The sequence below is a fragment of the Pleurodeles waltl genome, chromosome 7 (genome assembly GCF_031143425.1).
Source record: "Pleurodeles waltl isolate 20211129_DDA chromosome 7, aPleWal1.hap1.20221129, whole genome shotgun sequence".
In the NCBI taxonomy this organism is placed as follows: Eukaryota; Metazoa; Chordata; class Amphibia; order Caudata; family Salamandridae; genus Pleurodeles; species Pleurodeles waltl.
Window position 1 is genome coordinate 862233804 of NC_090446.1, and position 21488 is coordinate 862255291.

A 21488-nucleotide genomic window follows, 5' to 3' on the forward strand; every position below is an offset into this window, starting at 1 on the left:
TTCCCTCAGAGGGCAGAACTTCTTCCTGAGAAGAGAGGTTCTCTTTTTCTGACTGTGTTGCAGTTGGTTTCCCAACTGACTTTCCTCTTCTCTTGGTAGGCTGGGCCTTTCTTCCAGACTCCAGCTCTACTTTTTCACCCTGTGCCTTGCATTGTGCTCTTGTTTTTACACACACCAGTTCAGGGATACCCAGCATGGCTGCATGGGTTTTTAGTTCTACCTCAGCCCATGCTGAGGACTCCAGGTCATTTCCAAGCAGACAGTCTACTGGGATGTTTGAGGAGACCACCACCTGTTTCAGGCCATTGACCCCTCCCCATTCTAAAGTTACCATTGCCATGGGATGTGCTTTAGTCTGATTGTCAGCGTTGGTGACTGTATAGGTTTTTCCAGTCAGGTATTGGCCAGGGGAAACCAGTTTCTCTGTCACCATGGTGACACTGGCACCTGTATCCCTCAGGCCCTCTACACTTGTCCCATTAATAAAGAGCTGCTGCCTGTATTTTTGCATGTTAGGCGGCCAGGCAGCTAGTGTGGCTAAATCCACCCCACCCTCAGAGACTAGAGTAGCTTCAGTGTGGACCCTGATTTGCTCTGGGCACACTGTTGATCTCACTTGGAGACTAGCCATTCCAGTGTTACCTGGATTGGAGTTTGGAGTGGAACCTTTCTTGGGACAGGCCTTGTCTCCAGTTTGGTGTCCAGGCTGATTATAGCTACGACACCAGGCCTTTTTGGGATCAAAGTTTTTACCCTTGTACCCAGGATTGTTTTGTGAAGAGGCTCTGGGCCCACCCTCCTGTGCAGGTTTTTGGGGGCCTGTAGAAGACTCTTTACTATTTTTATTTTTGGCTGTCTCACCACCTTTCCCCTGGGGAGGTTTTGTGACCCCTTTCTTTTGGTCACCCCCTGTGGAAGTTTTGGACACCCTTGTCTTGACCCAATGGTCCGCCTTCTTTCCCAATTCTTGGGGAGAAATTGGTCCTAGGTCTACCAGATGCTGATGCAGTTTATCATTGAAACAATTACTTAACAGGTGTTCTTTCACAAATAAATTGTACAGCCCATCATAATTACTTACACCACTGCCTTGAATCCAACCATCTAGTGTTTTTACTGAGTAGTCTACAAAGTCAACCCAGGTCTGGCTCGAGGTTTTTTGAGCCCCCCTGAATCTAATCCTATACTCCTCAGTGGAGAATCCAAAGCCCTCAATCAGGGTACCCTTCATGAGGTCATAAGATTCTGCATCTTTTCCAGAGAGTGTGAGGAGTCTATCCTTACACTTTCCCGTGAACATTTCCCAAAGGAGAGCACCCCAGTGAGATTTGTTCACTTTCCTGGTTACACAAGCCCTCTCAAAAGCTGTGAACCATTTGGTGATGTCATCACCATCTTCATATTTAGTTACAATCCCTTTAGGGATTTTCAACATGTCAGGAGAATCTCTGACCCTATTTATGTTGCTGCCACCATTGATGGGTCCTAGGCCCATCTCTTGTCTTTCCCTTTCTATGGCTAGGATCTGTCTTTCCAAAGCCAATCTTTTGGCCATCCTGGCTAACTGGATGTCCTCTTCACTGGAGTTATCCTCAGTGATTTCAGAGTTGTTGGTCCCTCCTGTGAGGGAACCTGCATCTCTGACTATTATTTGTGGAGTCAGGGCTTGAGAAGCCCTGTTCTCCCTAAGTAGGACTGGAGGGGGGGAATTTCCCTCCAAGTCACTATCTTCATCCTCTGTGTTGCCATCCTCAGAGGGGTTGGCTTTTTCAAACTCTGCCAAAAGCTCCTGGAGCTGTACTTTGGTAGGTTTGGAGCCCATTGTTATTTTCTTTAGTTTACAGAGTGACCTCAGCTCTCTCATCTGTAGATGGAGGTAAGGTGTGGTGTCGAGTTCCACCACATTCACATCTGTGCTAGACATTATGCTTCTAAAAGTTGGAATACTTTTTAAGAAACTAAAACTGGTTCTAGAATCTAATTCAAACTTTTAACAAACTTTTAAACTCTAAAAGAAATGCTAACAGAGACTAACACAAGGCCCTAGCAGGACTTTAAAGAATTTAGAAAACTTTTCAAATTGCAAAAATCAATTTCTAATGACAATTTTGGAATTTGTCGTGTGATCAGGTATTGGCTGAGTAGTCCAGCAAATGCAAAGTCTTGTACCCCACCGCTGATCCACCAATGTAGGAAGTTGGCTCTGTATGTGCTATTTCAAAGTAAGGAATAGCATGCACAGAGTCCAAGGGTTCCCCTTAGAGGTAAAATAGTGGTAAAAAGAGATAATACTAATGCTCTATTTTGTGGTAGTGTGGTCGAGCAGTAGGCTTATCCAAGGAGTAGTGTTAAGCATTTGTTGTACATACACATAGACAATAAATGAGGTACACACACTCAGAGACAAATCCAGCCAATAGGTTTTGTTATAGAAAAATATCTTTTCTTAGTTTATTTTAAGAACCACAGGTTCAAATTTAACATGTAATATCTTGTTTGAAAGGTATTGCAGGTAAGTACTTAAGGAACTTTGAATCATTTCAATTGCATGTATACTTTTCAAGTTATTCACAAATAGCTATTTTAAAAGTGGACACAGTGCAATTTTCACAGTTCCTGGGGGAGGTAAGTTTTTGTTAGTTTTACCAGGTAAGTACGACACTTACAGGGTTCAGTTCTTGGTCCAAGGTAGCCCACCGTTCGGGGTTCAGAGCAACCCCAAAGTTACCACACCAGCAGCTCAGGGCCGGTCAGGTGCAGAGTTCAAAGTGGTGCCCAAAACGCATAGGCTTCAATGGAGAGAAGGGGGTGCCCCGGTTCCAGTCTGCCAGCAGGTAAGTACCCGCGTCTTCGGAGGGCAGACCAGGGGGGTTTTGTAGGGCACCGGGGGGGACACAAGCCCACACAGAAATTTCACCCTCAGCGGCGCGGGGGCGGCCGGGTGCAGTGTTAGAACAAGCGTCGGGTTCGCAATGGAAGTCAATGAGAGATCAAGGGATCTCTTCAGCGCTGCAGGCAGGCAAGGGGGGGCTTCCTCGGGGAAACCTCCACTTGGGCAAGGGAGAGGGACTCCTGGAGGTCACTTCTGCAGTGAAAGTCCGGTCCTTCAGGTCCTGGGGGGTGCAGGGTCTTTTCCAGGCGTCGGGACTTAGGTTTCAGAGAGTCGCGGTCAGGGGAAGCCTCGGGATTCCCTCTGCAGGCGGCGCTGTGGGGGCTCAGGGGGGACAGGTTTTGGTACTCACAGTCGTAGAGTAGTCCGGGGGTCCTCCCTGAGGTGTTGGTTCTCCACCAGCCGAGTCGGGGTCGCCGGGTGCAGTGTTGCAAGTCTCACGCTTCTTGCGGGGAGATTGCAGGGTTCTTTAAAGCTGCTTCTTTGGATAAAGTTGCAGTCTTTTTGGAGCAGGTCCGCTGTCCTCGGGAGTTTCTTGTCGTCGTCGAAGCAGGGCAGTCCTCAGAGGATTCAGAGGTCGCTGGTCCCTTTGGAAGGCGTCGCTGGAGCAGAGTTCTTTGGAAGGCAGGTGACAGGCCGGTGAGTTTCTGGAGCCAAGGCAGTTGTCTTCTGGTCTTCCTCTGCAGGGGTTTTCAGCTAGGCAGTCCTTCTTCTTGTTGTTGCAGGAATCTGATTTTCTAGGGTTCAGGGTAGCCCTTAAATACTAAATTTAAGGGCGTGTTTAGGTCTGGGGGGTTAGTAGCCAATGGCTACTAGCCCTGAGGGTGGGTACACCCTCTTTGTGCCTCCTCCCAAGGGGAGGGGGTCACAATCCTAACCCTATTGGGGGAATCCTCCATCTGCAAGATGGAGGATTTCTAAAAGTTAGAGTCACCTCAGCTCAGGACACCTTAGGGGCTGTCCTGACTGGCCAGTGACGACTCCTTGTTATTCTCATTATTTTCTCCGGCTTTGCCGCCAAAAGTGGGGGCCGGGGCCGGAGGGGGCGGGCAACTCCACTAGCTGGAGTGTCCTGCTGTGCTGTGACAAAGGAGTGAGCCTTTGAGGCTCACCGCCAGGTGTTACAGCTCCTGCCTGGGGGAGGTGTTAGCATCTCCACCCAGTGCAGGCTTTGTTACTGGCCTCAGAGTGACAAAGGCACTCTCCCCATGGGGCCAGCAACATGTCTCTAGTGTGGTAGGCTGCTGGAACTAGTCAGCCTACACAGACAGTCGGTTAAGTTTCAGGGGGCACCTCTAAAGTGCCCTCTGGGGTGTATTTTGCAATAAAATGTACACTGGCATCAGTGTGCATTTATTGTGCTGAGAAGTTTGATACCAAACTTCCCAGTTTTCAGTGTAGCCATTATGGTGCTGTGGAGTTCGTGTTTCACAAACTCCCAGACCATATACTCTTATGGCTACCCTGCACTTACAATGTCTAAGGTTTTGTTTAGACACTGTAGGGGTACCATGCTCATGCACTGGTACCCTCACCTATGGTATAGTGCACCCTGCCTTAGGGCTGTAAGGCCTGCTAGATGGGTGTCTTACCTATACTGCATAGGCAGTGAGAGGCTGGCATGGCACCCTGAGGGGAGTGCCATGTCGACTTACTCGTTTTGTTCTCACCAGCACACACAAGCTGGCAAGCAGTGTGTCTGTGCTGAGTGAGAGGTCTCCAGGGTGGCATAAGACATGCTGCAGCCCTTAGAGACCTTCCTTGGCATCAGGGCCCTTGGTACTAGAATTACCAGTTACAAGGGACTTATCTGGATGCCAGGGTCTGCCAATTGTGGATACAAAAGTACAGGTTAGGGAAAGAACACTGGTGCTGGGGCCTGGTTAGCAGGCCTCAGCACACTTTCAATTGTAAACATAGCATCAGCAAAGGCAAAAAGTCAGGGGGCAACCATGCCAAGGAGGCATTTCCTTACAAGTATATATGCAGATACAAAAACCGTTCACATGCGGAGGAGTTTTTTGTTTCGTCAAACCTGAGCATTCGTACCAGAGGGTAGTACAAGCTGTTAAAGGTTCAACAATATTGTACCAACTGGCATATAACAGTAATGCCTTATACTGTTATCTATTTCCATCTCCAAATCTTTCTCTCATTCTCTATGTGCATGATGTATGTTAAGCTTTCACACAGTTGGGAATGCAGTATATAACCTGAAAAAAACATCTCCCTGAGTCAGGGGCAGAACTCAGTACTGTCAGTGGTAGTACTTGGGTGGCTCCACTGGAAAATCCTGAAAAGCCATTTACACAGCCAATTCCAGCTTCTAGTATATGAAAATGTGTAGTGCTGTTCTTCTGTCGGTAAGGATTCAGTGTCAGGAATTTCCCTTATACAAACAAATATCCTAAGAATATTATACCTCTACTCTTTACTGTATTCACTGCTACCTTTTTCACGGTGGGGGGTACCCTGGGATATTTGAAGGCGGGAGGACTGAAGAATAGAACTGCACATTACCTGCTTTCTTACTAATTTCTTTTCAAATCCAGGTTGTACCCTGGATGTTTGTAGGAGAGTGGTAGGTTGAGGATTTTCCGATAATAAAGCTGTCTGTAGTGTCTGTATAGGGCCCACTTCGATCTGGGGTTTTTCCCATGAGTAGGTGCAGTGTGCGGCGTTGGGTTTGGTACCCATATGTAGTAATATGGGCTTGAGCAGCAACACCCACTGAGAAGTCCCCTTTTTCATAAGAGATGGTCATCTCTTGTCTGACACCAGGCTGTCCACTGGCCCATATGAACTTTAATAACAAGATACACAACTTAATAAAAAGGGATGTATTTAGAGTAACACACATGTTAAATAAAACAATGATCCTGGGAGTACAATGATTTTAATGATAGCTAGCCTGTCTGGCGGGATCGCAGAAGACCATAAATCACTCTATGAAAATGCTTAGAATGCCGAGAATTATGCCATAATTGTCAGAAATGACAACCTCTGTCCCTATGCACGTGTATGCCTAAATATCTCACTCAGTCGGTATTCCAGCAAAATAAATATTTCAGCATGACTTGGTTTGTTGTAGGAACAAGCTGGGTTTCTCCATCAAATGTAATTTTGCTAACTATTGAAGAAACATTAGTCCTAGGATTTTTGATTAAGAAATGGGTTGTCAGCATATATGGAAATTAGCAGGAAAGGAGTGACCCCTCTGTGCAGGGTGTTTCCTAACTTTACAGGCCAAGGGCTCCACAGTGATGGCAAAAAGAAGGGTTGGCAGAGGGCATCCATGTCTAGTGCCTCTGGTACTAGACACCAGCATTGGCAAAGCCACTAGGTCTCCCCTATACAAAAGCTACTGGCTTTGGCAATGTGTTATGCCATGTTGTACACCAGTGTGGCTGCTATTCAGCATCAATAAAAGTTATTCGCGTGGAGTGTCACAGTGGAGTAGGGGGAGTAGAGTGTCAAATTGTGTAGATGGGAGTTGAGTTCAGTGGCAAAGAGTGTCGTGGAGTGGACTGATGAAGTGGGGTGGATAGGAGTAGAGAGGGGTGAATTGAGTGGGGTGAATTGGTGTGGGGCGAGTGGGGTGGACTAAAATAGGGTGATGTGGATTAGAGTGGGGTGGAATAGATTGGACTTGGGTTGGTGCTTTGGATTAGAGTGAGAGCAGGGGTGGATTTGATTGGGATGGATTGGATTGGAGTGGGTGGATTAGATTGGACTTGAGTGGGTTGGGTTGACTGGAGCGGGGTGAATTGGATTTATTGGAGTGAGGTGGAATGACTGGAGTGGTTTAGACTGGAGTGGGGTGGATTGGGATGGGATGTAATTGATTAGAGTGGAGTGGATTGGAGTGGGGTGGACTGGATTAGAGTAGGGTGGATTGGAGTGGGGAGGCTGTATGGATTGGAGTTGGGTGGACTGAGCTGGGATGGGGTGGACTGGATTGGGATAGAGTGTAGTGGATTGGAGTGAGTGGGGTGAATTGTAGTAGGGTGGGGTAGAGCTGGATGGACTGGAGTGGGGTGGGATTAAATGGGGTGTGGTGGGGTGAATTGGAGCAAGGTGGATTGCACTGAGGCGAGGAGTGGGGTAGGTTGGATGGATTGGGGTGGATTGTAGTGGGTTGAATTGGCGTGGGGTGGATTGGACTGGAGTGGATTGGATTGGGGTAGAGTGGGGTGGGCTGGAGTAGACTGGAGTAGAGTGGGGTGGATTAGAACAGGATGGATTGGAGTGGGATGGATTGGAGTGGGGTGGAATGGAGTGGAATGGGCTGGGTGGATTGGGGTGGGTGGTGTGGACTGGAGGGAGTGGATTGTGGTGGGGTGGATTGGAGTAGGATGGATTTCACTGAGGTAAGGTGGACTGGGTTGGGGTGGACTGGCGTGGGGTGAGGTGGAATGGAGTAGGGTGGATCGGATTGTGGTGGATCTGATTGGGGTGGATCTGACTGGGGTGGATCAGATGGAGTTCATATTTGGGTCTACGGCCTGGGGATCAACCAGAGGTGCGGCCCGCTGCATTGGTGTTGGAGGGAGGGGGCCGGAGCTCTGCGGCCTCCCAAAGCAGGGAGGAGGCGACCCTGGGACACCGCGGACCATGCTGCCAGCAGGCTGGCTGCGGGCGGCGCTGCAGCAAGGGGTCCCACCGAGCCAAGAGCGCAGAGGCCAGCACCACGGAAAAGTATGATCCAATGAAGGTTGCCTTCAACCTAAACGCCCCAAGAGCGGTTTTATGTCTCCATCAGAGGACCCCTGCTCCTGGATCAAGCATACTGTGAGTACGGGGACTAACCCAGGCGACCTGCCTACAGCGACAACAGAGGGGGCTTTTTCCTGGGAGGCTTCCAAAGTGTGACACTGCAGACTATGGAGACATTACACAAGGCACTGGCAACATATTCTTAAAACCAAAATTCTGGAACATGCTTCCCCTCTCACTGATTAGCATAGTGGCAATTGCAAAAATGGTGTTCCTCCCCTGCTGTCTCTACACTCTACAACACTCGTTCGACATACTACCTAGAGCAGTGTTTAGACACCTACAATCACTACTCATGACCCTGCCCTGGAAAGGAGGAAGATGCGAGGTGGCCTGAGAACACCTACACTTGCCGACACTGGAGAGGGGCCTAGCGGTCCTACAAATAGAATGGTATTATTAGGTTTTCCAAATACAACATGCAGCCCATTGGTTAGCAGAGGAAACAAATTGGGAGAAAACACTCCTGACAGACAAAGGGCGGAACACGGAGCTCCCACTCCTTTTACATTCAGACAGCCACACCACAGAAAAGGTCCCATACCTAGTTACACACACACAGCAACATTATGGGAGAGAACAGTTAAGGTGATACTAGGGAGAGTCCTGTTCGCCAGAGAGTTTACTTTCTGGGACTTACCATCATTTTGCATACTGACCACAGTGGTGGACACAAAAGTCTGGAGGGCGGGAGGTTGAGAGACATTACAAGACCTCTACTCCTCTGAAGAGTTTCTTTCTTTTGAGACTGCAAGGGAGACATTTGCTCTAGGGGAGGGACAATTCCTTGTGTACCCTAGCATAGTTAACATAGCTGAAGAAATATAGCCGACTTTCCCAGCTGCTCCCCCTCATCTCTGATATTTCGGGCACTTCTGGAGTGTGGGGTGCAGGGCATGTGATATCACACCTATATAAAGCTGCAAGGATTAACAGACCGAGAGCCCAATTTCTAGCTAGGGAATCATGGGAAATAGATTTAGGAAACCCCGCTTACGGATAAACAGTGGTCCAAAATGTGCTCCTTGGTCTGCATGGTGTCATCCAATGCCAGATTTGAATTGGCACATTTTAACTACGTACACAGTACATATGTCACACCCGTTCTAATTAATGGGATGGACCCACACTGTCCCCAATGCCATGACAATAATGGAGCTTTCATACTCCTTGCTTGGAATTGCCCACTGGTGAGGGCATTCTGGGAGGAGGTTATCCAACATCTGCAGGCCACAGGTGGGATACACTTGGAGTTGTGTCCGGCAGTGGGATTGCTGGGGGATGTGTGCAGTGGCGAAAGATATTCAACTAAAAAATACACAAACAGACAACAAATTAGAGGACGATTTACAGGCCTGGGGAACATTACTGTTTGGATTTAAAATTGGATACCCAGTCCACAGGGGAATCATCAGACGAGAAGAGGTGACCAGTGATAAAAGGACAAGCAGCAACCAAGACACTAGTGGATGGGGGACCATTATGGAAGAGACATGTGGTTGTTGATTGCGCTCTTGAAATGTTATGCTTCTATTTCAGAAACAACAATGACCGCTGAACGAAGGTATTTTGTACATCCAAGTATGGCAGTGATCTCCAAATTTAAAGTGTTGTTATGTAATAGATTATGATGCAATGTAGTATCTATATATGAAAAACCAATAAAGAAATTCTTAAAAAAAAAAAAAAAAGTTACAGCCACATAATTATGCTTGTATTTGACAAAAGAACGGAATATACGTGAACTCAGCAGTTTTTAAGGTGAATATCATAGAAGGATTTGGGACCTATTACCAAACTGAAGGAACAGAGGCCATCTTTGAGGATTTTCTAACTGCTCCTAAGCAAAATGTAGAGCACAGCAGCCAAAAGGCCATCAAGGTTTCCCTTAATGTAATTTCTCTGGGCTGAATATGGCAAGCCTGTCCTGGGTTGGGGACATACAGAGCAGTTTTGCTGCCAAGCTGGAGTGGCAAGCCCTGGATGAAATGGTGAAACAAAGACCAGGGAGATATGGTGCAACCTAAATAATACGGGGAGCACCCAGTGAGAGGGGTGACCTGAAGCAAACTTCCTACCATGTGCAAGACTGACAATACTAAGCCAGCAGATGCCTCCATTTAATGCTGTTACTGTGAATGTTGAGCACACATTTTGTTCTGCTCTGCTTTAAACTAAGAGGAAACAATGTCAAGATAAGCAGCACTCGTAGTTTGAGTAATGAATTTATTAAGGCACTTCCCAGATATCAAATAAAAGCACACAAATACATGAAAATAAGCATTTAACTCAAACTGAATGGAACATGTGTAAATACAAGAATAATTGCAGAGTAGGAACAGCGCAGTGCATCAACAAAGCATAAACATATATATAAGCTAAATAATTAAAAGTTAGAATGCATCAGCATAGGTGTCGAATCCATCACCATCCTTGCCAGCAACAAGCCGGGGATCCCAATGGGATCTTATTGGGCAGTGCGTCCACTCCCAAAATGAGCTCCTCTGTGTCAGTGCTAGGTTTTCACGGCTTTATAAATCTTAAATTGACTCAAGAGGAAGATTCTAGTAACCTTCCCCTCCCTTTGGTTATTGACTTCGAATGCTGGCTGTACTTGGTCTGCACCAAAAAAACATGAAAGAACTGGCCAGGCCGCAATGCACATTCCTGAGACAGAGCTGTACCCTTCCCCGCTGAAAGCATTCTCACCCTGGTACACTCTTACCACCTCTGCATCCCCTACAATATGTTCCCTGCTCTGATGAGAAGAGCGAAAACACATTCAGTGTAGAAAACAAGCTTTGCGGAAAAATACCTGTGCTGCCACTTTGACAGCACCTGAAGCTGAGCACAAAATGGAGTCAGTGGTGAAATACAAATAGCAATACACATTTGTAAAAAGTTATTTATTTCTCTGCTCTGTGAATTTTGCTGTTTTCTTTCTTGTGTGGGATTGTTCGGAAGAAAATCCCTCTTTTTTTGTGTGAGTAAAGTTTAATGGAGTTGCCTTATCACTTGGCGTGAATAAAGGTGTTTTATATAGGTAGGAATGTTCTTTCCACTGGTATGAGTCTGACCAACTGCTGTTCCTGGATTATTTACTTTGAAAATTCTGAAAGCAAAAGGGTCTACTGTACTTTCACATCTGCCTTAGTGGTTTGAAAGTATTCTTTCACTTCCATCCCAAAAAGACAAGGACCCACAACAGTGCTCTTCTTACTATCTAATATCCTTGCTCAACAGTGAAATAGGTAGAGTGGAATGGAAGTTATGGGTTGGGCGAATGATCCTTTTTGATCAATAGGGATTCATCCCCAGCAGTCATTTGATTAGAATAACATACTCACATACTAGGGATGTAGCAACATCCAAGACTCACCCTTTAGCAATATGCACGATTGATGCTTGGAAATAATTTGATTTTGTTGCTTCTTCTATCTAATAATGGAGACTCATGTATTCTTTTTTGCCTGCCAAGCAAACTGATTTTACATCCTGGCATTATACAAACAACAGACAGCAATGGTGGTGGTCAAGGGTCTTTTGTCCTCACCAATTAATGTGTGCCACGGTATGAACAGGGATTTAGGAGTAACATTTAAGCCAGATCTATGTTGAGGGACTTTTGTTCCACACTGGGGAGAAAAAAACGGTTATGACTCTGCATAATGTCACACAAGATCTCTTTTCATCTTTAAAGTGAGAGTGTCGGAGAAGTGTGCCATTTATCATTTGAGGGGGAAGTAAAATTGGATTTTCTCACCCAAACAACATCTAGTTTCAACAATTTATTTTTAAACAAATTAATAAACAATTCACTGTGACATGTATCTAAACACTTGCACATTTCTCAATTTAATTGTCACCGGGTCCTACAGAAAGGCAGAGATGTTTTAATAGTTTGATTATATCAAATCCTAAACAAAAACATTTAGGTGGTATTAAAGGGAAAGTGAAGGGACACCAAAAAAAGGCTTGAGGAATTACCATGGTTCACTACTTCACAATAAAGAATACAAACACTCTATTGTGAAATATCCATCTCAAAAAGTGTAGTCAAGTCTGAGGTAGCATCAAAAGACATTATAATATTCTTCCCAAGGAAGGAAAATAGTTTCTGAACCCAAATTAGTAGAATTTTCAAAGACAAATTTGCCCATAAGCACTAGATATATGCCCTGATCTATTTTGAGAAAATGACTTGTGCTACTTCCAAAGGGATTTGTATCTGAGAAAGAAAGAAAAAAAATCCATCTTTTGTGTTCAATGGTTTTTCATCTTTTAGTTTCATGATTTAAGGTTATTACAAGGTTTGCTGTGACCACCAACACGGACCCATACACGTTCCTGACAAGAGAAAAAAAAAATATATATATATATATATATATATATATATATATATATATATATAGATATATATCCTCTCCAACAAAAGAATGGCTTGTATAAATTGTAAAATCTCAATTCAGACTCAAGCTTTAACAATTTTAGAGGAAGGGTGCAGGAAATGACTGGCTGCTTCACATAACAAGCGACACTGTTTCCCAAACATCTTTTATATTAATGCCCTGGAAATTGACTATCTCGACAGCGAACAACGCAGGACATTATGAGGGGTGGAGATAAAGTTAGGAACAGTAGTGACATAACCCTCCATAAATCTACCCCACTTGCTCACCTCAAAGCAGTCTTTCTTTTTATGTGTCATTGCTCCGCAGTTTTGACATGCACCCTCACGGTATTTGGTTGGAACAGCAGTCTGCAGAAAAAATGCAGTAAATTTGATTTTTAGGATGTGTAAAAGAATACCATAGGTTCACTACTCTAAATGTGAATTATGGAATAGTTGTAATAGTTGAACCAAAATAGGATGTTTTGGATATTAGATGTTTAACTGCCCTCATTAAGACATTTAATAACATTAAACATAAGCAGCTATTTAAACAGTTACCATATTGAAGCACCATAGAAAGTACCCAATAAACATTATGCACAACACAGGTTCTAAGGCTTGATCATAGCCAGTCAACATTTTCAAGAGGACCTTTTGCCTTGCAAAACATTTGTTAAATGTGTGTCTTAAAGTGGAACAGCCACAATTGTAACTTCTATACATTACTTGCTCCCATTTCTCATACTCCTGCTGCTGGAAATCTATCCTATACAATGCATTTCACTGAGAAACTGAGATACGCGACATGCTCTGTATGTATTTAAGGAATAGCTGTTGGCGTACTATTTTCCAATTAAGAAGTGTGAGTGAAATTAAGTGGCATACCTCTTGGATCCCTCTCTTATACCATTCCCCCAAAGTCGTGAACTCCGTCTGCCTCTCTTCTTGCGGTCTCTGGTGCTTTAAAGTTGGTCTTTTTGAAGGATCAATATACCACGGGACAGAGGAAATGTACTGAGGGATGTGGGGATTGATGTCTCTGTATGAAAGAAATAAAATATTAGATATTCCAACCAATCAGCTGCATGCCATGCTTTAGCAGCATGAGATGTTTTGTACTGCTACCCTGACTTTTTGTAAAGGGAGAAACCCTTTAAGAAAAGAAACTGTGCATGTCATACTACTTATTTTTGTCCAAGTGGACTGAAACTCAGCATGCTAAAATAAGTACTTTTACATGGTGATCCAATCACTTAGAAACGGTAACAGAAACCTTGATCAGACAAAGGAGTGTGAAGGTATTCAAAATATTAGCAACAACAGCAAGTAAGTACACACAATAACTAGGTATCCATTGCATTAGGGAGGTCAGAATACAGACTTTTAAATGATTGGGTTCCTTAATGGTGAATTAATGAATCTTAACTTGTAGTTTTAGAATATCTTTTTTTCATTACTCTTTTCAATTTTGTATGTGGTCTTCTCTCCTCTGCTTTGTAGGGGTGTATGAGGAATTGTGGGTCTGGGTTCGCGCCAAAGGTGAGGAGTTGTGGGGTCGGAATTACAAGCTATGTGTGGGCATTTGTCAGGGGTTCCTTTTACTTCTGTCGATTTATGGAGGTGGGGGTCAATGGTCATTGAAGACTGAAGTATAAGCCACTGTTACAACCCATTTAAAGTGGCCTTGAATGTTTGATTCTAAAAAAAATTACTCTAAAAATAAGTTTAAAAACAAAATGTGGAGCTAGTTAGCTGCTGTCCTTCAGTTATCTATTCAGCTAAACTCTTACATTAACCCTAAAAGATGCTAAGGTACATTCTAATGGTGTTAAATTATTAAAATGTACATCTGCACTTGAAACTGAGAAAAGGGTCACATCTAGCACAGAAAGACAGAGGTAAGGATGGGCATTACTATTGGATAACTGGCATTTGGGTGGTGAAAAGTATGGTCTGGACAAAGAGTATATATACACATGAGGATATTATTCACCTACCATTGTGCAGGAACTCTCAGGTCAGATAAAAGAAGAACATGATGTTGGGCCCAAAAAGTTTGGGAAGCACTGACTTAGAGAATAAGTAAATTCTGAATACTCATTTTTAGGTTTTACCTGAACAGTGAATGCAGCAAAACAGAAAAAAAAGCTTAAAAGATGCTTACAGCCTACCTCTTACTTACCATTACTTAGCTTACACTTCGCTCTTGTTTCCTTTCTTCTTATTGATGAACAGCTTTCTCGGCTTTGGGTTTCTGTCCCTGAAGTTGAGCAAGGATCAACTACAGTTTCCTCTTTGCACCAAAGTCCTTCCACTGGCCACGCACTTTTTTTTTTTTTTTTTTTTACATCCAGGCATGCAATAAGAGTGCATGTGGCTGTAGTCTATCTTTCCTCCCCCAGCTGTATGTGCTTTTCTTTGGCCTGCTCCCCTCTCACCATATGTTTTCTTTAATCCCTCCTGCCTCCGTTCATTACCTTTCCCCAACTCCTTAACGCATAGCCCCAGTGTCGCTTGCCTGTCCCGCTCCAATTTCTCCTCCTGCCATCTAATACCTTCATGCCCCCCCTGCCCCTCCTGTCTGCCACAAAAGAGAAACATTAACAAAGTCAAATTGCTCTTGCAGAGCTTTTTGACTTTGCTAATGTTTGAAAACATGTTGCACAGCAGTAGCTGCTGTGGAACATAGTAACAATAAATCAAAACAAAGTGCTACGGTGCAGCCAGCATCAATGAAGACTTGACTTCAAATGATTCTGAAGCACCGAGCCAAGGCAGTTGTGATTTCCTTTCACATGCACAGTCTCCTCAACTGAGGCACAATGGCAGTGAAGCTCAATCTAAAGTGTAGACAGCTACCGCATGGTCAAAGCGAGTATGCACTTGGAGGTCCACAACATATTTCAGCCACAAATTCCCCCATTTAGTGGAAATAGTGGATATGAAGTTAATGCTACGATTTCTGTTGTCTATTGACTACTTTAATTTTTTTGTGGCTGATGTGTTCCTTGAAGAAATTATGCTCCAAACTTATGAACATTTTCTGAAGGAGATATGCAGGCACTCCTCCACCTTATTCTAGGGCGCACCTATGGACTCCCTCTTCACTTGGGGAGTTGAAAAAATATGTGGTCCTTACAATCCTCATGGGACTAGTGCACAAACCAACAGCACAGTCTTATGTGGTCTACTCGTACATACTGAGCAACACCCAGTTTTGTGTCAGTCGCGAGCAGAGTCAAAACCTGCACAGGCAGAATAAAGTGGATATCCATTTGATGTACCTGGCAATAGACATGTCTGCTGTCTATCTTCAAACTACTATAGGAAGACTGATGCTTTTCCTTGACTTTATGTTGCCAGTTATTGGTAGTCTTGCTGCTTTAGAAGCAGTAGCCTCAACTTCATGTTATGGAGAATATTGCAAGCCTGCAGTATCAGCACTTTGCAGACTGCATTTATGCAACACAGAAAACGAGTAACCCGTATCGCTGAGGCCAAGCCTGTACTCTGCAAAGAAAGAGGCAGGAGTAGATGCTAGTATTCTCCGTGCCCATTCAGCCAGGAATCCATTTTACAACTTGCTTCACTTTGTACCACACAAACTGAAGCTCAGGGAAGAGCTGACTAAAGTGGAGCAGTGGTATTAATAGAAAAGTTGTGCCTGTAAATAGGTGTGCACGGATACATACCTTCCACAGCTCATTACTAGCTATGCAACCGTTCAAATTGTACCACTTAATTTGGAAAATCTCTCTAATAGTTCTCAATCAAAGAAGTATCACAATTCAAGACTGTTTTTCTTCCTAAATTATAATTGATTATAATTGTGCCACTGTGTCTTTACTGATTCCAGTAACAGGGTACACATTAGTCATACTTGTGCCTGCTTGCCACCTTCATCCTCTGTCAAAAAGGAGTGGATGTTCCATCCACTGCATTACAGTCAAAGCACTGTACATAGTGGCAGATGGGACATCCACCACGTTTTGATTGAGTAAACTGTCTGCCAAACCCTAGGGTTCCTAGTCTTTCTTGAAGTGCTGTTTAGGGATCATAGGAAAGCCTGGCCCATCAGGTCTACCCCAGTTTTCAAAATTTACTTGTGTGCATATTGTCCTAGAGAAGGGTTACAAAGCATCCTCAGGCACCTTCCAACTTACTACCACGCAGTGGAAGTATTAGGTTCAAGGACAAGGAGTGCAGTAACGGCACATGAAAGGCAAGTCTTCTTGACCTTAATCAGGCTGCCATTGGGAGGCATCAGAAAAATCATCTGGCAACTGTGCTGTATTAGTTAGGGCTCAGAGTGAAACATGAAGAGATAGTCAAAGCTTAGCCAAGGCTTGCTTTCAAAGGGATGTCATGCATGTACAGGGCAGATGGTCAAGGCAAAAGTGACACACACATTAGAGCACTCTTTAATATTTACATGGGCCACAGTACAAACACAGACATCTCTAACAATGCATAAAGGTCAGTCTGTAAACATTAGATGTTTGTGGCACCGGTGCGTCTTACAAATGCCAGATGACAGAAAAGGAAGTTCCCGAGTGTGAGCAGAGAGTGGAAGCCTCAAAAATCTACTTGCCCACTCGCTGGGGTGAGTCATATTTATCAGGTCAAGCTATTTTTCGGACCTACTCACCCATTCTGGTGAGTTGACAAAGAACAGGTGTTCTGTTCAGTAAGAAAGTGAAGGAGCAATAAAGACACCTTTAAATCTTGTTTTTATCTAGGCACATTTTCTCTGTGTTCAGAGACAGCGGTCAAAAGTCAGTTAGTTTTCTTACAATTACCTTTCCTTCTCTGACTGCAGAGTTCCAGGATTTTGTAAAGTGTACCGTCTGACCTGCTGTACTAAGTGTGTGAAATATGAAAGGCTATAGGCTGTCAGATTTTTCCTAACACACATTTAAATACCTAATAAGTCAACTGTATAAACATTTCAAAATATATTTCAGTAATTTTGAAAGCCCATTTTTTGTATTTCTGAGTGATACAAAAATATTAAGATAAAAACAAATCAGAACACTTTACTTTGTGATGTGCAAGGGATAAATATGTTTTCGGAAACCCAACTGTCACAGATTATTGTTAATACACTGCATAGTTTTATCAGTGAAGCTGCACTTTAGTGTAAAGGTTTTGGGCCATTTTTTTGGAAATGTACTGTCTGCAAATGACAGTGCGCTAGCACATCATGCCTTCGTGATATATTTTGAAAAAGTAAGTGTTTAAACATAAACTCCAGGCAATGCTATCAGTAAACTAAGAGAAAAGTCAACGATCATGCGTACTCTATATGTGGGGCTAGATTCTTAGGACCTCATTTATGAGGAAGTCATGCAGCACACATAAAAAGAGAAAGAAACACTGAGAAACAGAGGTAGCCTTCTTTGGTATGCCTCACCTGGAAAAGTGTACGATTTTGGCGCATCCCTAGGTTTACAAGTTCTTGTAAATCTGGGGATGCGTCAAAATCTATTAGAAACGTGTAGGAACACCTATGCAACGTCCATGGAAAGCCTTCCCAGGGCAGAGTAACAACACAGCGATTTGTGCTTTGCGTGATTTAAAAGTATGTCTAAGGTTTGTGTCACTCTTAAACCACATTGCGTGGTGCAAGAGCGATGCAAACAGCCTCATAAGAAGGCCCAACATTATAAATGGAGCTAACATTTAGTCTATTTGATCAAACAAAATTGTTTTGTTTTTTTTAATAGCAGAAATGCTGAACTCACATATCTGGAGGTGCATTCAAATATGAAAACGAAGAAAAAGGAGATTCTGTGAAATAAAATATTTGCCTAGGATCACACAATTTGAGACCTGTTACGGGTCAAGGACATTTCAGTTAGGTTGAGCAGATTATTCATGTTACTTAACCTGCAGGTCTATTAACATTTTTATGATTTTTTGAGGCCCTGAGGATATTATGATGAAGAACATCATACATGTGGGCGACGATCTTTCGTCCTAAATTCAGAAACAAATTTGAAACATTATTTCATACCTCTGACATTTATTGAAAATAATACTTCACTACATTTACAATTTTTCTCCATTTATCATTATCACACTTCTTTTTACGCCACTTGTTATGCTATTTTGTGTGTGTTTTCCCCAATGGAGTCAAAATGTTTGACACTACACCTAAATGCTGTCAATGTTGAATTAATGTAAGGTGCGACAGCCGTATTTGGGCCCAAGCTCGGCCAGCACCATGGGAAACCTACTAAACCCAGACATTTCTGAAAATTAGATACCTATTGAAGTCCAGGGTGGTCTGACTTGTATGGATCCTACCAAGGAAGTAGCCAGAAAATTAAAGTACTCCACACTTGAAACATACCGCAACACACTGTGCATGCAAAGCGAGCAAACCTGGCTTTCCACAGAAGAGTGCCTTTCACTCTTACCCATTATTAATCCTTTCATCCACCCAGTCACCCAACCCTGCAACCTTCCATCTATTCATCCACCCCTCTTTACTTCCCTTCAAATGTCTATCCATCCATCCAGCCATTACTATATACATGCATCCTTTAATATTGTTCTTTAACCCACCCATCTATTTCAACCTTTCTCTCTTCTCCAACTGTTTATTTCTTACATTCATTCACAGGTTCACCTGTCAAGCTTTCCAGTCTTCCACCCATCCTTTCACTGTTCCATCTATCCATTCATTCACCTTTCATCCTACCTTCCTATTTTCCGAGATTTCCCTTCAGCCGTGGCTTCCTTTCATCCTCCTTCCTCCCATTATTTCATTCACCTATCTACCCATTATTTTACCCTCTCTTGGTCTTTTTCCTTATTTAAATCATTCCTCTTTCCTTCACAGTGCATACTAGGCCTACAGCTCTCTTTCATTGTATTCCCCGAAGAATTTATTTTTTTAGCAGCTTCCAATTCCAGTAAAAGCAGCAGACAGAAGAGGCCCATAAACAACTATTAAGGGTGAAGTGGGACGAAGCTGAGAAGACAATTGGGCCCACTGGTAACCCCGCTTAAGCTGCTGGAGTGGGGAGGCTCCCTATGCAATTGGATCCTACAACACTGTCTTACCCAGAATGCATTGTAAACATCAGACTTTGCCTAAAATGTGCATCTGCCACACATTTCCGTGATGTGAAGTTCTGGAATCTGTGGGGAACCTCAAAAATCCTACCACCTGGCATTTCCATACTCCTACCAATAAAAACAAGCATTAGCATTACAACAGATCTTGCATCTGTGCGAGTTAGAGCTATTGGCGTTGTAAATGACAATGTCTTTTACCTTTGTGTTTTGGTTTGGAGTGTAGTGGGTGTATGCCAGTTGCCACAGCAACCCTGCCAGGCCTGCTGCTGCAGGAGAAAGGACAAAACAAGGCCGCCTTCTTGGGAGTGTATTTCCTTATTCCTACAGACTGGCTGTGATAACCTAGAGCTGCAACCCTTTCTAGTGTGTTTAACCAAACGTTTATAGCACCAAACAAGCCTCAAAGAGACACCTTTGTGGCTTTTAACCCGGAGAATGAGGGAGTCAAAAGAGTTATGAGCAAAGAAAAGAGAGCAGACATATATTTCTGTGTGTTAAACTTTTAAAGGAATTATTCCTCTACATTGGCAATACCTGCCTAACCTTTAAAAACACTGACAGTATTCAAAGAGAATAACAGAAGAGGCAGCTTAACTGCAAATTAATTATAGGGTTTTGGTAAGAATAGCACCTGCTTTGCAGCACTATGAAATGGCAGAACCAGTAATATCAAGCTCTATATAAGAAAAAAGGAGTTATTCCCAGACTGCCCCAACACGCACCAGACAAAGAATCCTAGGGGGAGAGGATATGGCGTAACGGCTAGCGCTGCAAACTCTGGAGCTGGGGAACACAGTTCGAGTCTCAGCACCGGCTCAGCATCTTGTGATTCTGGGCAAATCACTTACTCTCCCCTTGCTACCAAAAATGGTTGTGTTCTTGTGTAATGTAACAGGTGCTCATGTAAAGCGCTTTAATACCTTTGAATCTAGTTCACGCTATATAAAACTGCAAACAAAATAAAGCACTCCAATACCTTTGTGTTGAGTTTATGGTACATAAAATTGCAAACAAATAAATAAATGAAAAAGCCCCCACAGACATAGTAAAGAAACAGCTTGATGCCAGAAACCAAGGAAGACGAAGAAACAAGATAACGCAATGAGCGAAGCAACGAGGCAAAATAAAAAATAATGCACCACACTAAGGTACATGCCCGATCGTGCAAAAATCCATGTAACAGGGTCAGTCTCAAAGGCAGTAACAAAACAGCTTCAAGGCAGGACAAACGTAAAGGATTTACCAATGACATCAAGGGATTTTTGAAAGGCAGGCCCAGGAACGGATGAAAGTGATGGGCGTGAGATGGGTGTTGTTGAAGCCCACAGAATAGATTACAACATGTCGAGAAGAGCAGGGCTTGCACGCTGCTATGCTCGACCTAAAAAGGTAATGGGTAAAAGTGTGCAAGAAAGAACACATTTTACAGAATCACGTGACAATAAGGGTAACTCAAAATTCGGAGTTGTACAAATAACCACTGTAGGAAGGTGGTTCTTTATGTAGTGTTACAAAAGGAGGCACACTGTGCAAAGAGTCCAAGCAATCCCCAGAAGTATCAAAGAGGCACAAATTCCATCGCAAATGCTCTCTTTTTGGGTAGTATGATCGAGCAGTTAGGCTTATCAGAGGGTACACACTCCTGCAGTAATGAGACACACACTTAATAAAGAAATCCAACACCAATTTATAAAAATAACACATACTTTTATATAAACTTTGAAACCAACATCACCGGAGTTAGGTGAGTACTTTTCCATTGATGAATTTTTAGAGTTTTTAAAAGTAAACTGCATTTTTCAGGAAGCCGAAATGCTATCCTATGAAGGAAAAAAAAGATGGCAATCCAGGTAGAGTACAACAACTTACGTCACCAATCTTTTGGACTAAAAGGAGTTCTGGAGCAAGGTCTAAGGCCATACCAACAGCTCACCTAGGGGAGCTCTGGTGCGACTGGGTGCAGAGGTGCGATACAGCGGTGTGTGTCCCATTCAAGTCTATGGGGATTGGTCTGGTTACAAAGTCCCTGCAGGGATGGACTAGAATGACAGTCCAGGGCAACCAACAGGGGGGCTCGACCCTTGAGATCCTCTGGTACGTGGAGACACCCTCAGTCTACTCCTCCTCGGGCTGTAGGGTGCTGGTACAAGGGTGTCTTTTGGCAATGGCTTCAGCACTGGATTTCTTTGCGGTTGCAGGGAGACCCGCGGAAATACTCTGCAGGCATGGACAGTGGGTTCAGTCCAAGCAAGTCAATAAGTGGGCACTGGTCTCACGAGGAGGGGATACGTGGGAACACCATTGATCTTCTTTTCCTGGGTCTGGGCGGACAGGTGCAGAGGT

General features: G+C 43.7%; 1 protein-coding gene across 3 annotated transcripts in view; it reads right to left on the bottom strand.

The window, feature by feature from the left end:
• SLU7 (SLU7 homolog, splicing factor) overlaps nt 1-21488 on the bottom strand; it is a 225456-nt gene that overhangs the window by 186830 nt on the left and 17138 nt on the right. For all 3 annotated transcript variants that reach the window (XM_069199379.1, XM_069199377.1, XM_069199380.1), the window contains exons 3-4: nt 12945-13098; nt 12345-12425 (exon numbers count right to left, since the gene is read on the bottom strand). In XM_069199379.1, the coding sequence (XP_069055480.1) occupies nt 12345-12425; nt 12945-13098 (235 nt within the window). The remainder of the gene's footprint in view (nt 1-12344; nt 12426-12944; nt 13099-21488) is intronic.